Source organism: Mobula hypostoma, chromosome 5 (genome assembly GCF_963921235.1).
Source record: "Mobula hypostoma chromosome 5, sMobHyp1.1, whole genome shotgun sequence".
NCBI classification, from domain to species: domain Eukaryota; kingdom Metazoa; phylum Chordata; class Chondrichthyes; order Myliobatiformes; family Myliobatidae; genus Mobula; species Mobula hypostoma.
In genome coordinates, this window is record NC_086101.1 from 29983227 (window position 1) to 29999118 (window position 15892).

The 15892-nt window shown below is 40.8% G+C and overlaps 1 protein-coding gene across 1 annotated transcript in view; it reads left to right on the forward strand.

Moving 5' to 3' along the window:
• Nucleotides 1-608: 608 nt before the first annotated feature.
• LOC134347305 (major histocompatibility complex class I-related gene protein-like) overlaps nucleotides 609-15892 on the forward strand; it is a 120494-nt gene continuing 105210 nt past the window's right edge. Inside the window, exons 1-2 of the mRNA XM_063049703.1 lie at nucleotides 609-744; nucleotides 4111-4242. Coding sequence (XP_062905773.1) covers nucleotides 609-744; nucleotides 4111-4242 — 268 coding nt within the window. The remainder of the gene's footprint in view (nucleotides 745-4110; nucleotides 4243-15892) is intronic.

Sequence of the window (15892 nt, forward strand, 5' to 3'; positions counted from 1 at the left end):
GATGGTGGTTCATTCAGTGAAAAGCTAATCCTGCAATATGGGATTGCAGAGACTGCAGGGTGCCTAGCGGTATTGTTGATGACTATGCCTGCAAGAGGCGCACCCAACTTCAGCTCCTGACTGAGAAGATCACTGAATGGAGCTGCAGCTGTATCTTGGGGGTGCGGGGGTGGGGGGCAACAACCTCATTGATGAGTCTTTTGCTGCGATGGCCACGCCCTGAGTGCGAGCATTGGACAGTAGATGGGTGGCCACCAGGAAAAATAAGTGGAGTAAGCATTTGTGCAGAGTTACTGAGTGGCCATTACCCTAAGCAACGAGATTCTACTGAGAGCGATGGCCAAACGGGACGCAACAGTCGTAGCCCAGTCAGCGACACTGTGGTCGGTTCTGAGGCTCAGCAGGGAAGGATATAGTCGGGTAGACCTAGAATGATTGTCAGTAACTAGCGGGTGGACAGGAGAGTCCGTGGCCGCGAATAACACGCCAAGGTAATGTACTAAATCCCAGGTACTAGGGTCAAGAATGTCTCAGACCGGCTGCAGAATATTCTCAGGAAGGGACGTGAGCAGCCAGATGTCGTGGTGCAAATTGACAGGAATCACACGATGGAAGAGGACATGCGTAGTGAGTATCGACAGTTAGGAAAGAATCTGAAGAGTAGGACTTCCAAGGCAGTAATCTTTGGGTTCTTCCCAGTGCCTCATGCTGGTCAAGGCTGGAATATGATGATCGTTCTGATAAGTGAGTGGCTGAACAACTGGTGCAGGAGAAAGCTTTCAGTTTCTTAGATGACTGGAACCTTTTTTTGGACAGGAGTACCCTGTACAATAGGAAGGGGTTGCACTTAACTGGAGAGAAGAGAATATAGGGACTTGGGGGGGGGGGGGGGAGGTGGGGGGTGGGGCGGGATGTTTGCTTGTGTTACACGGGAGAGGTACATGGGATGATCCTTTGGTCTCAGTATCTGAAGATGAAGTGCCTTCAAAAGAGTGATTCCAAGACAAGCAATCGGTCCGTGCAGAGTAGCTGGACGAGGACTGATGACGTGTGCCGACAAACTAGCTGGTGTATTCACGGATATCTTCAAGATCTCGCTCCGGCAGTGTCCTACCCATCTGCTTCAAGCAGGCTTCTGTCGAGCCAGTGCACAAGAAGAGCGTGGAAGCCTGTCTAAAGGGCTATCGCTCAGTGGCACTTACATCCACAATGTTTTGAGAGGCCGGTACAGGAACATATCAGCTCCTGTTTGAGTGGTGGCTTGGATCCACTCCAATTCGCATACCGAAGCAGCAGGTCTACAGCGGATGCACGCTCATTGGCTCTTTACACAAACCCCTGTAACATCTGGACAACAAAGATCCATACCTCATGATGGTGTTCCTTCGATTACAGATCGGTATTTAACAGCATCAACCCCTCAAAACTAATGAGTAAATTCCTCAGTACACACTTCAGCAATTGGTTTCTGGATTTCCGCATTTGTAGACCCTGGTCCGGATTGGCATCGACATCTCGTTCAGCAGACCCAATCAGGAGCACCGCAGGGATGTGTACTACTGCTCTAATCGCTTTACACTTATGAGTGTGTGGCTAAGCACTGCTCAACACCATGTACATGTTTGCTGACAACACCACTGTTGTGGCTGTATCAAAGGGAATGATGAATCAGCATAGAGGAGGGAGACTGAAAATTTGGCTGAGTGGTGTGTAAACACCAACATCACACTCAGTGCCCATTAGACCCAGGAACTGATTGTCAACCAGAAGAATGAAACCAGACGTCCATGAGACAGCAATCATCGGAGTATCAGAGGTGGAGAGGATCAGTAACTTTCAATTCCTAGGCGTTACCTGTCCTGGACCTGTCATACGAATAGTATTATTAAGAAAGCACTGCAGCCGCTCTACTTACTCAGGAGTCTGCGGAGGTTAGGCATGCTATCGAAAACCTTGGCAAACTTCTATAGATGTGTGGTGGAAAGTGTTCTGACCGTCTGCATTAACGCCTGTTATGGGAACAAAGATATCTTTCAGCCGGAAATCCTACATAACGTAGTGGATTCGGCCCAGTACATCACTCGTAGAACCATCCCGACCATTCAGCACATCCAACATGAAACGTTGCCGTAGAAAAGCAGCATCAATCATCAAAGATCCTTACCACCCGTCCTTGCTCCTTCCTCGCTGTTGCCATCAGGAAGAACGGTCAGCTGTCCCAGGAGTCGAACCACTAGGTAAAGAATTATCCCTTATCCAGGCAAAACTCCGATACGGACTCTGTTATATTATTATTTCATGCTCATTATTTCTATCTGGATTTTCACGGTTTGTTTACAGTGAACAGTTCCTGATGATTACAGTTTACAATTGTTGTTCTATAGATTTGCTAAGTGTAGTTCCAGAAAAAAAGTATCTCAAGGTTACATGTTGCGGCATGTATGGACTATGATAAGAAATTTCAATTTCAGATTTGAACCTTGAACTTAAAGTAGTTTGGCATGGAGAGGAGAACCGGAACACCTGGTCAAGAAGTGGAGGGATGGAGAGAAAGCTGGATGTCAGGATCATTAAGAATAGCAGGACGTACAGTTATAACTACGCTGGGATGGTACGTTGAAGTGTGACGTGTGAGGCACATTTTTGGAAAAGCTAATGCATATAAAACATGATTCAGTGCATGGAACTATGATGTTGTGTCTATTATAGAGACTTGGTTGAGAGTGGGATAGGAATGGGTCTTTAGTGTCCGAGGTTTCTGACATTTTAGAAAGATAGCGAGAGAGACGTATCAGAAGTGGGGGAGTTGCATAACTCATGTCCCTACTAATCGGGGACATTAACACAGCTGCAGGCAGACGGGACATGATAGAGTGCTCGTCCACTATATCTATATGGGTAAAACGCAAAAGTAGGCAGGGTGCAATAATTCAGTAGCATGGCGGCAATAAATCTCCAAGCCAAGCTGAGACCAGGGTGACGAGGCACCCTTCACCCAGCATGTTGTTAGCCGATGTGCAGTCCCTGGAGAACAGAACTGAGGACATGAGGGCAGGATGGTTGTGAGATGAGGCATTTTTGTGTTATTAGACTGAGCGAGGCATGACTTTCTTTGGGCATGCCACACAGACATCTTCTCGATTTTCTGTATGGACCGAACTGCTGATTCGGGGACGGCAAAATGTGCAGGGGTGAGTTTCATGATAAACTCTCGTAGTGCACCAATGCGACGGTTTTGTCGAGCTCATGCTCTCCGAACTTGAACACCTAACGATCATATGCTCTCCATTATATTGAAAAAGGAAGTTCTCCATAATCCTGACCGCAGCTTAAATACCACCATCCGGAGAAAATAACTAAACCATTGAGGAACAGTATGATGCCATTTCGAAACAAGAAACCGTCCATCCCCGCGCATTTCAAATCAAGGTCTGGGACTCAGCCAGGCTTGTTTGAAGACCCCCCTGCCCAATTACCATCAGCATATATTCTGTTGCGGTGATGCTCCCAACGTAATACACCACTTTTAGTTTAAGATAAGGAATGCCGGACGTTCCACGCTCAGACCACATTTAGACAAATCGGATCACTCGGATCACGATAAAGACAGAAGCTAAAGAGCAACGCACCAGAAATTAGGACAACAGTGAGATGGTCACGGGAGGCAGAGGATCGGCTATGGGATTACTTCGAGTCAGTGCATTGGGCCGTGTTCAACCTATGGATCAGAATGAATATATCTTGGTTCTCACTGACTTTATTAAAACATTACTAGACTATTGCAATATCTACTGTTCGTGATTTTTATTAATGACCTGGATGTGGGGGTAGAAGACTGTGCTGGCAAGCTTACAGACGACACAAAGGCTGGTGGTGTTGCAGACAGTGGAGAGGGTTGTCAAAGATTGCAGAGAGACATTGATAGGTTGCAGAAGCGGACTTTGAGTTGCATTAATTACAACGAAGATTTCGTGGAGAGTTGATGGTTAACAGAAATGCACACACCAATATTCTGATAACTATATTGGAGCATTGCATCACACAGTTGGACTAATCAAGGTGCGAAGAGTATTAATCGTGAACCAAGAAATGATTCTCCCTTGTACCTAGATCACCGTCTTAATGCCAATCACACTCGTAGTATAATTTCAAGCATGAAGGACCTGGAGTTGGATGAACTTGGGATCGTCCAGGAGCAATTGATAGATACGATTTTTGGTGAAAATCAGAAACAGGAAGCGGGTAATAACTCCACAGGTGTTTAATTTTATATATAGATTCCCCCACTGGTAACAGATACATCGAAGATCAGATAGGGAGGCAGGTTCTGGAACTGTGCAATAATAATAGGGTTGTTGTGATGGGTCACATTAACGTTCCCAATATTGACTGGCACCTCTTTAGAGCAGGGGGTTTTACATGGAGTGGAGCTGTTACGTGTGTTCAGGAAGTTTTTCTTACGCAATATATGGCTAAGCCAACGAGAGGAGAGGCCACACCTGATCTGGTATTAGGAAATAAACCTGGTCAGGTGTCACATCTGTCGGTGAGAAACATTTTAGAGGCAATGATATGGGTAGAGCTGCATAACTCTGAGGGGCAGAAAACATTGATAGGATGCAGGAGTGGGCTGAGAAGTGGCAGATGGAGTTCAACCCGGAGAAGTGTGAGGTGGTACACTTTGGAAGGACACACTCCAAGGCAGATTACAAAGTAAATGGCAGGATACGTGGCAGTGTGGAAGAGCAGAGGGATCTGCGGGTACATGTCGACAGATCCCTGAAAGTTACCTCACAGTTAGATAGGGTAGTTAAGAAAGCTTAACTGTGTCCAGTTCTGGTCGCCTCACTATAGGAAGGATGTAGAAGTATTGGAAAGGGTACAGAGCAGATTTACCAGCATGCGGCCTTGTTTAGAGAGTATGCATTATAATCAGAGATTAGGGGAGCTAGGTCTTTACTCTTGGAGAGAAGGAGGATGAGAGGAGACATGATAAAGGTGTACAAGATAATAAGAGGAATAGATAGAGTGGATAGCCAGCGTCTCTTCCCCCGGGCACCACTGCTCAATACAAGAGGACATGGCTTTAAGGTAAGGGGTGGGAAGTTCAAGGGGGATATTAGAAGAAGGTTTTTTACTCAGAGAGTGGTTGGTGCGTGGAATGCACTGCCTGAGTCAGTGGTGGAGGCAGATACACTCGTGAAGTTTAAGAGACAACTGGACAGGTATATGGAGGAATTTAAGTTGGGGGCTTATATGGGAGGCAGGGATTGAGGCTCAGCAGAATATTGTGGGCCGAAGGGTCTGTACTGTGCTGTACTATTCCATGTTCTATGTTCTATGTAACCCTACAATGTCATTCAGATACTTCGCCAAGCAAAAACAATGGATGAACTATGAGATCTGCAATCTGCTGAAGGCAAGAAAGGTACAAATATCAGATACGATCTCCGGAAAGCTATCTCACGGGGAAAGTGGCAATTCCGGACTAAGCTTGAATCAACGAGGAACGTTCGAGAGTCAAGCAGAGCTTGTATACTGTTACTCCTTACAAAGTTAAATCACGCGCCAGACGCGACGACATGACCTCGCTTCCAGATGGACTTCATGGCTTCTATACTCGGTTTGACCGACCAAAATGTGGAGGAAGCATCCCGAGCACCCAGGGCCCCTGATAATCCCGTGTTTTCAGTTTCTGAAACAGACGTGCGATTAGACCTCAGGAAGCTGAACACGCGATTCCAGGATCGAATTCAAGAAGGAGTGAGAACGTACAACGCTTCCTTGGTCAGTCGAAATGTTCCAGATAGTTCAAGAAAATTAACCTTTTTTCCCTCTTTTCTGTCCTTCTTCTTAAGTGTGTTTCTGGGGCTGTTAGAACCTGCGATGGAGATCCTTAGAGTGGTCTAGCGCTTTTCTGTCACCGAGAAGTTTCCAGGAAGCGACGCAGACTTGGACGTTCTCGATGCAAAAAAAGAGATACAGGGTTCAAGCCGATGTTCCGCTCCATTTCGCCGTTTAAGGCGTCTAATTATCGCCGATTAAAGCATTGAGCCAGATTGAGACATCGAAGCGAATGTGGAATGCGAGAGTTTCAGCGCAGATTGTCTGCTTTTTGATCACTGTCGGAAAAGGAGTCCGTGAGTGGTCTATCACTGTGTAGCTCTCTATGGCCGAAGTGTAGGCCTATCTGCCTCTTGTAGTGTCACTCTCTTCTCTTTCGTGATATCGTAGGATAATATCGAGGTTCTGCGTTTATGGATGAACTATTGCGTTTAGTGACTGTGGAGGTTGTCAGATGTTTGGTTTTTATATTCTGTTTTTGTTTTAATCACCCTTTCCTTTTCGGTTTTGTTGTGCGAGAGCAGGGTGCTTGGGGGTAGGCCGTTCGATGTACTGTTAGGTGTTTTTTTGTGGGGGAGGGGTTGTTTATTGAGGGTCTATGTTCATGTTCCGTTTTGTGAGAGGGAGGGCGGTTGTGTTGATAATAGTCAATAGACAATAGAAATAGGTGTAGGAGTAGGCCATTAGGCTCTTCGAGCCAGCACCACCATTCACTGTGATCATGGCTGATCATCCACAATCAGTATCCAGTTCCTGCCTTCCTGCATTACCTTTGATTCCAGTATTTTTAAGAGCTCTATCCATCTCTTTCTTGAAAGCATCCAGAGACTTGGCCTCCACAGCCTTCTGGGTCAGAGCATTCCATACATCCACCACTGTCTGGGTGAAAAAGATTTTCCTCAACTCCGTTCTAAATGACCTACCCCTTATTCTTAAACTGTGGCCTCTGGTTCTGCACTCACCTATCAGCGGGAACATGCTTCCTGCCTCCAGAGTGTCGTTACCCTTAATAATCTTACACGTTTCAGTAATATCTACTCTCAGCCTTCTACATTTCAGAGTATACAAGCCCAATCGCTCCAATCTTTCTATATATAACAGTCCCGCCATCCCGGGAATTAACCTTGTGAACCTACGCTGCACTCCCTCAATAGCAAGAATGTCCTTCCTCAAATTTGGAGACCAGAACTGCATGCAGTACTCCAGGTGTGGTCTCACCAGGGCTCTGTACAGCTGCAGAAGGACCTCTTTGCTCTTATACTCAATTCCCCTTTTTATGAAGGCCAGCAGGCCATTAGATTTAGGTAATCGGCAGGACGTACGTTTTTTGATGGTGTGGTGAGTTTGATGTTTCTCTTTGAACAAATTTCATGTTCTTTCTTTGTTTCCTGGCGTAGAAAGGACATTTCAGCCTTGCATTTCGATACAAGCTTCGATAATGAATAAAATTTTGAAGCTTGAACTTTTGAAAATCATCCTGCCCAGATGTGGTACCTGGCCAGGTACCAAAGACCTTTGCCTATCAACTGGCTGGAATGTTCACTGACATATTAAATTTCTCATTTCGGCATACTGAGGTATTCGCCTGCTTCAAACAGGTTTCAATGATAGCGGTGTCCAAAGAAGAACGTGGTAATGGCCCTCAATATCTATCGTTCAGAAGCGCTTCCATCTGCAGTGATGAAGTGATTTGATAGATTGGTGATGAAACATATTATCTCCTCCCTGAGTAGCGACGTGGATCCGCTCCAATTTATTTCCCAGAATAATCGATCCACAACTGATGCCATCTCTTTGGCTGTTCACTGAACCCTGGAACAACCGGACAGTAAAGATGACTGCACGCAAATTGCCATAACTCACAAACCAGAAACTCTCCTTGTGGTGCAATATTCTCTGCTCAAACAATCTTTGAGCAAATTAATTTCCTCTTCATGTTCTGTTTCGCCAATTGCTTGCATATGCAAAATCAGCAAAACGATTTAAAATAGTTGGTTTAAAAAAGTATCCAGCAGATCAGGCAACACACGGAGTGGTAAGCATAGCAATAAGCTCTCCAGTCCACAATGTCTGTGCCAAAAGTGTTTCCCACACCATGCACATGATCCATATCCCTCTTTGATCCCGGCCACTCATCCTCTGTCTCTATATCTTTGCAATGAAGATACTTATCAATAAAATGCCAGTTAACATAACGTTTAACGTTCACCATCTCATGAGCTTTAAACGAAATGTGCAACCTTGAGGCCAGGTAGCCTGGAGAGAGAGCATAGGTCCATGCTGGACTCCCACTTCTCGCCGGTTTAAGCGTTAGGAAAGATTGGAGTCTTCGAAAACAAGGGCAAAAGGTAAGCATATGTTCAGCGCCATCTCTGTGTGGATAACCGGTCTCTCGTTGCTCCCAAATTAAGGTGCCTGCATTCAATCAGTTTCTCCTCCCTCTCACTCGATCCTCCGAAGAAAGGTAAGGGAATCTTGGGTCTTGGGCAAAGTTTGATCAATAAGGTTTGTGGATTGGAATTTGTAGCTCACGTTGTGATGTCTTTCCACCTTCGCTTTTAATCCCTGTTTTGATCGGGGAGGACCTGCTCTTTGCCCTGCAGTCGACGAACGGGACAGCACTGGACCGAATTGAAGTGAATATACCTGGACTATTTAGATGACTTTGGGTTTGACGTTTTGTACTCCGTGTTTTTGACGCTCTTTTCTTGGCAGTTTTCGTGAGCTGTCTTCTGTTTGCGCATGATACTGGTGGTGGTGGGGATGGCTTTTTAGTGTTTTTCTTTAAAGGTGTTTCATGAATTTCTTTGTTTCCGGGCTGTGTGTGGAAAGACAAACCTAAGGGGTTGTATATTGAATACGTAATACTGAAACCCGGGTTTCCTTGGGCTGCGTACGTCTAAGGAATACACACTCCATTACTCCAACCGTAACCCAAACATCGCTTCTCCAGAAAGAACATTAAGTTACCAGTGAAACCTTTCCTAGGCGCTACACTTAGATAATAAATGCACTTTGAATCTTTGAATGTATTACAGTAAAACGAAGCCAGGTGTCCTGTAAATTGAAAGGGGTGTGCTGGAAACACTCAGCAGATCACACAACAGCCGCGGAGAGAAAAACAGATAACAAGCTTCATGGATACTTTTAGTGCTTGCGGAGGAAGGCTTGGTGGAAAAGTTAGAAACTGGCACGTTTCACGTGGCAGAGGAAGGAGAGGAAGGGAGAATGCAGGGGGAGCATATGATGGGCTGAATACACAAATTTTCCATGGAAGCAGTTAATTTAAAAACCGCCATTTGAATTTATCTCTGGCTTGAAGATTCCAGGACTTATCTTGATACTTCTTCTATAGTTGTGAAATACTCTGCCATCAACAACCTCTTGGTAGCATGTTTTAGTGACTGATTCTGAGAAATGTGATCAGTTTTTTTAAGAGGTATAGCTATCCAGCAGTTTTCACCTCTGTAAGTCTCACACAGGAGGTCCGAGCTGCTCCTATTGGCCTGACAAGATTAGTGACAAGCTCATGGAAGGTGGTTTTAAATACTGTCATAGTCTTAGAGAACTTCAGCTTTCCATTGTCTCTGATGATACCTAAGCTAGAAGTGGGGATTCAAGAATCTTTAAGACTATTTGTTTTGCTGTAATTAGCAAGTGGTGTGTCGCATCTGTTTGTCCAAACTGGTGAATTACAGTTGAGTACGTAGGCAGAAATTTGTCCTTCGGGTGTTTTGTGTACTGGATTACTGAACTTCTGGGCACTGCAGTGGAGAATAATTATGAAAAGAGATTCTCGATATTGACATAGTGCGTTAACTTCCGTTGCATTTGCAGCCAATGACCAATGATTTGCATATCATATCAGCTGATCAAACAGTCGACGCTCTTCCTTTCTTTTTAAATCTTTTTATTAAATAAGTATACAAAAAGGTAAGCCATATAGACACTACTACATTGTTAGAATAAAATAAAATTACAGAAGATATTAATACAAAAAAACTACAAACAATATAATTTAAACATAACATACCAAGGTAACATAATAGTATACTAATTTTATATATATATCAATGGAGAAAAAGAAAAAAAACCCCAAAAAAACCCACCGTGCAACTAACTAAAAGCAACGCAAAGCAATGGGCTAACTTGAAACCAAACAGAGTTAAACTTAAAATCACGTCCTCAATCCCGACCTCCATTAAAAACAGTGAAAAAAACAAGAAGAGTATATATTACATTAAATGAAAATATTGAATAAAAGATCTCCAAGTCTGTTCAAATTTAAATGAGGAGTCATAAAGATTGCTTCTAATTTTCTCCAAGTTCAAGCATAATATCGTCTGAGAAAACCAAAAAAAGGTAGTTGGAGCATTAAGCTCTTTCCAATGTTGTAAGATACATCTTTTCGCCATTAAAGTAAGAAATGCAATCATTCTACGGGCTGAAGGGGAGAGATACTGGAAATTTTAGGTAGTCCAAAGATAGCAGTAATAGGGTGAGGAGAGATATCTATATTCAATACCTTGGAGATAATATTAAAAATGTCTCTCCAAAAAGTTTCCAAAGTAGGGCAAGACCAAAACATATGAGTTAAAGAGGCTATCTGCCCCGGACATCTATCACAAAAAGGATTAATATGAGAATAAAAGCGCGCTAACTTATCTTTGGACATATGTGCTCTATGAACAACTTTAAATTGAATTAGGGAATGTTTAGCACAGATAGAGGAAGTATTGACTAATTGTAAAATCTGCCCCCAGTCATCCACAGAAATGGTAAACCCCAATTCCTGTTCCCAATCTACCCTAATCTTATCAAATGGAGCTTTCCTAAGTTTCATAATAATATTATAAATCATAGCCGATGCACCTTTCTGACATGGATTAAGGTTGATTATAGTATCTGAAATGTATGTAGGAGGGAGCATTGGAAAGAAAGAAAGTATAGTACTTAGAAAATTTCTAACTTGTAAATATCTAAAAAATGTATTCTTGATAAATTATATTTATTAGATAATTGTTCAAAAGACATAAGGGAACCATCTAAAAATAAATCCAATAACCGTGAAATACCCTTAGTCTTCCAAATTTGAAAAGCACGATCCGTAAAAGAGGGAGGAAAAAATATGTTACCTAAAATAGGAATCGCTAACCCAAATTGATTAAGATCAAAAAATTTTCTGAATTGAAACCAAATACGCAAGGTATATTTAACTATCGGGTTAGACACCTGTTTAAGGCGTTTCCAATCAAAAGGAAGAGAGGAACCTAAAATAAAGCCAAGTGTAAAACCCTGAACAGATTGTAATTCCAATGCTACCCATTTAGGAATGGGTAGTATATCCTGGTCCAGTAACCAGAATTTCATATGTCGAATATTAATTGCTCAATAATAAAATCTAAAGTTAGGTAATGCTAAGCCTCCATCTCTCTTAGCTTTCTGTAAATGTATTTTACCCAGTCTCGGGTTTTTATTCTGCCAAATAAATGAAGAAATTTTAGGGTCAACTTTGTCAAAAAAAGATTTTGGAACAAAGATTGGTAGCGTCTGAAATATATATAAAAATTTTGGCAAAAAAAAACATCTTAACTGCGTTAATAGGACCAATCAAAGTTAAATATAAAGGAAGCCATTTAGATGAAAGTTGAGTAATATGGTCTATTAATGGTAAAATGTTAGTCTTAAATAAATCTTTGTATTTACAAGTAATTTTAATCCCAAGATATGAAAAATAATTATTAAAATAATTATTAATCAATTTAAATGGAAATTTATAATATAAGGGAAGTTGTTTATTAATCGGAAAGAGTTCGCTCTTACTAAGATTTAATTTATAACCTGAAAAAAGACCAAATTGTGCTAATAACTCTAAAACAGCCGGGATGGATTTTTGAGGATTAGAAATATATAAAAGTAAATCATCAGCATAGAGTGATAATTTATGGGACTTTAAGCCCCGAGTTATCCCAGTAATATTTGGAGATTCCCGAATGGCAATTGCAAGAGGTTCTAATGCAAAATCAAATAATAAGGGACTAAGAGTACAGCCTTGTCGAGTACCTCGAAAAAGATGGAAAAAAGGAGAACTTAAAGAGTTAGTACGGACCGAGGCCACAGGAGAATAATATAAGAGTTTAATCCAGGATATAAATTTCAAGCTGAAATTAAACCTTTCAAGCACCTTAAATAAATATGGCCATTCTACTCTATCAAAAGCTTTCTCGGCATCTAAAGAGATAACACACTCAGGAACATTTTGTGAGGGGGTATAAACGATATTTAACAGTGTACGAATATTATAAAAAGAGTAACGACCTTTAATAAAACCCGTTTGGTCTTCCGAAATAATAGAAGGAAGTACTTTTTCTAGTCTATTTGCTAATAACTTAGAAAAAACTTTAGAATCAACATTTAATAAAGATATCGGTCTATAAGATGCACATTGAGCAGGGTCTTTATCCTTCTTTAGTATTAGAGAAATTGATGCTCTATTAAAAGATTCAGGAAGTTTACCAAGTTTCAAAGAAGCCTCAAAAACCCTACAGAGCCAAGGAATCAATAAAGAAGCAAAACATTTATAAAATTCAACGGTAACCCCATCAGGGCCAGGAGCTTTCCCCAAATTCATAGAAAAAATAACATTCTTAATCTCATCCATGGTAATAGGAGTATTTAACATAGAAGCCATATCCTGTGAAATCTCAGGGAAATCTAACTTATCTAAAAAATCATTCATATATTTAGAATCTCGAGGAGACTCTGATTGATATAAGGAAGAGTAAAAATCACAGAAGGTTTGATTAATCCCCACATGATCAAATATTAGTCGATCATTTTGGTTATAAATCTGATTAATTTGAGATTTAGCATAATTAGACTTCAATTGATTAGCCAACAGTTTACCAATTTTGTCACTGTGTACATAAAATTCACTTCTTGTTTTCTTTAATTGGTTTACAATCGAGGACGAGAGTAATAAACTGTGTTCCATTTGAAGTTCAGTTCTTTGTTTATATAACTCCTCAGAAGGAGCTATAACATATTTCTTATCAATTTCCTTAATCTTGTCCACAATTACCAACTCCTGCTGCTTCTGCTTCTTCCTCAAAGCAGCAGAATACGAGATAATCTGACCACGAAAATAAGCTTTAAAAGTATCCCAAAGAATGTTAACAGAAATATCCTCTGTATAGTTAATTGCAAAAAATAGATCAATCTGTTCATTCATAAAGTTAACAAAGTTCGAGTCCTGAAGCAACAGTGAATTAAAACGCCATTGTCTATTATTTTGTATATTGGCCAGAATTTTCATAGAAAGCTTAAGTGGAGCATGATCCGAAATGGTTATAGAATCATAATCACATTTAATCACTGAGGGAATAAGACGAGAATCAATAAAGAAATAATCAATTCTTGAATAGGAATGATGAACATGTGAAAAAAAAGAAAAATCTTTTTCCTGAGGATGCAAAAAGCGCCAAATGTCCGTCGACCGAGAATCAGAAAGAAATAAATTAATCCAAGTTGTAGATTTATTAGGTAAGGTCCGTAAAGGAGCCGAACGGTCCAAAGCTGGAGACAAACAGGTATTAAGATCTCCGCCCCAGATCAATGAAAACTCATTCAAATTCGGAAACTGATTAAATAATGATTTATAAAATTCCGGACAATCCATATTAGGAGCATAAACATTAACCAAAACTGCTTTTTTATTAAATAGTAAACCACTAACCAATAGAAATCTACCATTCGGATCAGAAATAATATCATGTTGTATAAAAGTAACCGAGGAGTCTATAAAAATAGAGACGCCTCGAATCTTAGCATTGGAGTTCGAATGAAACTGTTGGCCCTTCCAGAATTTAAAAAAACGTAGTCTGTCCCCTCTCTGCACACGGGTCTCTTGTAAAAATAAAATTTGTGCTTTAAGTCTCCGGAACACTTTAAAAACTTTTTTCCTTTTAATAGGATGATTAAGACCATTAGTATTCCAAGAGACAAAATTAATAATAGACTCCATAAACCCTAAAGTCAACCCACAACAAGGAGGATTGACGATAGGCTCGACCCACGAACCCGGAGAGGGAACAGAACATACAAGAGATACCGGGAAGAAGAACGCAACCCATACTTCAATAATGTATATAGCCCAAGAAGAAAGAAACTAAAAAGTGAAGCCCCTCCCACCACCCCCCACCCCATGTCCCAAAAGCTAAGTCTAACGCAGACCAGCCCGAAAGAAGCAAGCACTAAAACTACCCCCATGACTTTCGGTATACGCTCCCTAAAAAAACAGTGTAAATATAAAAAAGATCAGCTGATTATAATACAGTAAAAGAATAAAAAAAGATAACTCAATTAAAATTAACACATAACAAAATAAAAGCCAGAAAATATATGAAAAAAACCGCAATAAACCCCAGACCCATGAATAAACAGAACAACAAAAAAAATAAGATTATTAACCTAAACTAGTTATAAAAACCTACAAAACAAAATAGATTTAAAAAAAACTACAAAATTTAAGACCACAAAGGAAATACGTAAAATGACAATAAGGAAGTAACCACCCAGAATCCCCTGGGAAAAAGAAAGAAATGACGCAGTTAAAAAGAAAGTTTAGCAACCATATTAAGTAACCAAAAAAAAATAAACTTTTCTGCCCACATAAGGCAAAAAAAAAATTAAGACTGACAAATTCACAGCCTCCGATCAGCGGAGATAGTTAAAAAATTACAATTAAGATGTTAATGGTGAAAATTGATCCAAATAACCCTGGGCATCCGATGGAGAGTCAAAAAAACGGAGGGCTCCATCCGGCGTACGAATCCTTAGACGTGCAGGGTAAAGAAGCGCTGGTCTTAAATCCATCTTGTAGAGTTCCGACATCACAGATCTGTAACGAACCCGTTGATCCCAGATTGGTTTACTGAAATCTTCCACGAATCGGAATTTAAGATCCAGAAAATCAATGAAACCCTTAGATCGAACGAATCGAAACAGTTTCTCCTTGTCTTGAAAGTAATGAAACCGTAAAATAACATGTCGAGGTCTATCTGACCTAGGCGAGTATGATGGAACTCTGTGAACACGATCCAATAACGGTGGTTGGTCAGGAAATACAGTAGGAAATGCATCTTTTAAAAGTTGAGAAAAATACTTCATAGGGTTATCAGATTCAACAGCTTCACGCACCCCAATCATTCGTAGATTCTGCCGTCGCATTCTAGATTCCAAGTCAGAGTTTTTAAAGGTCAGAAAATCAAGTTTCTTCTTCATTACATTAATTGTTTCTTCGATTTTCCCCATCTTAAGCTCACTTTGTTGTGTGGATTTTTGAAGATCAGATATAGCCGACTGATGTTCCGTAATAGATGTTTGTATCTTATCGATTGAATCGGCAATTTTCTGGAACTGAATTGAAATTTCCGCACGAATCAGCTCCGTAACAGAGGTTGAAATTTCCCTTTGAATTAACTCGGATATAGCTTTCAAAGTCACCGGTGGTTCAGTCGGAGGGAAATCGGTACCTTTCGGTTTAACCGGAGGTTTGCCATCCTTCCCATTTTTCCCATTCTTAGACATAGCAGATCTTAAACGCATCCAGTTATCGAAGAGCTCAATTTAATTCAAAGTATTGTAAAAGTTGATGCCTTAATGGTTACTTAAAATATAGCTGATCAGAAGAAAAAAAAACTCAGAGGTAATGGAGCGAGTCAAGACGCTCTTCCTGTAAGAGAACTGAAGTAGTTAGACACAGGGTATATTGTATTACAAAACAAATCAACCTTGCTTTTACTGTACCGCGTAATTCATTAGAGCAAGGTACGGGACGAATCACACCTGTTTTGTGAATTGCCACACATTGGAAAAAATCCTTAAAGGAAAGTTGTTGATGTGAATAATGGAACTACTAAGGCTATCACCATAGTAACCAAGGCAACTAAACGAAGGGCATAAGACTATAAGATATAGAAGTATTAGGTCATTCAGGCCATCGAATCTGCTGCAATATTCTATCATGGCTGATTATTTTTTTTCAAAA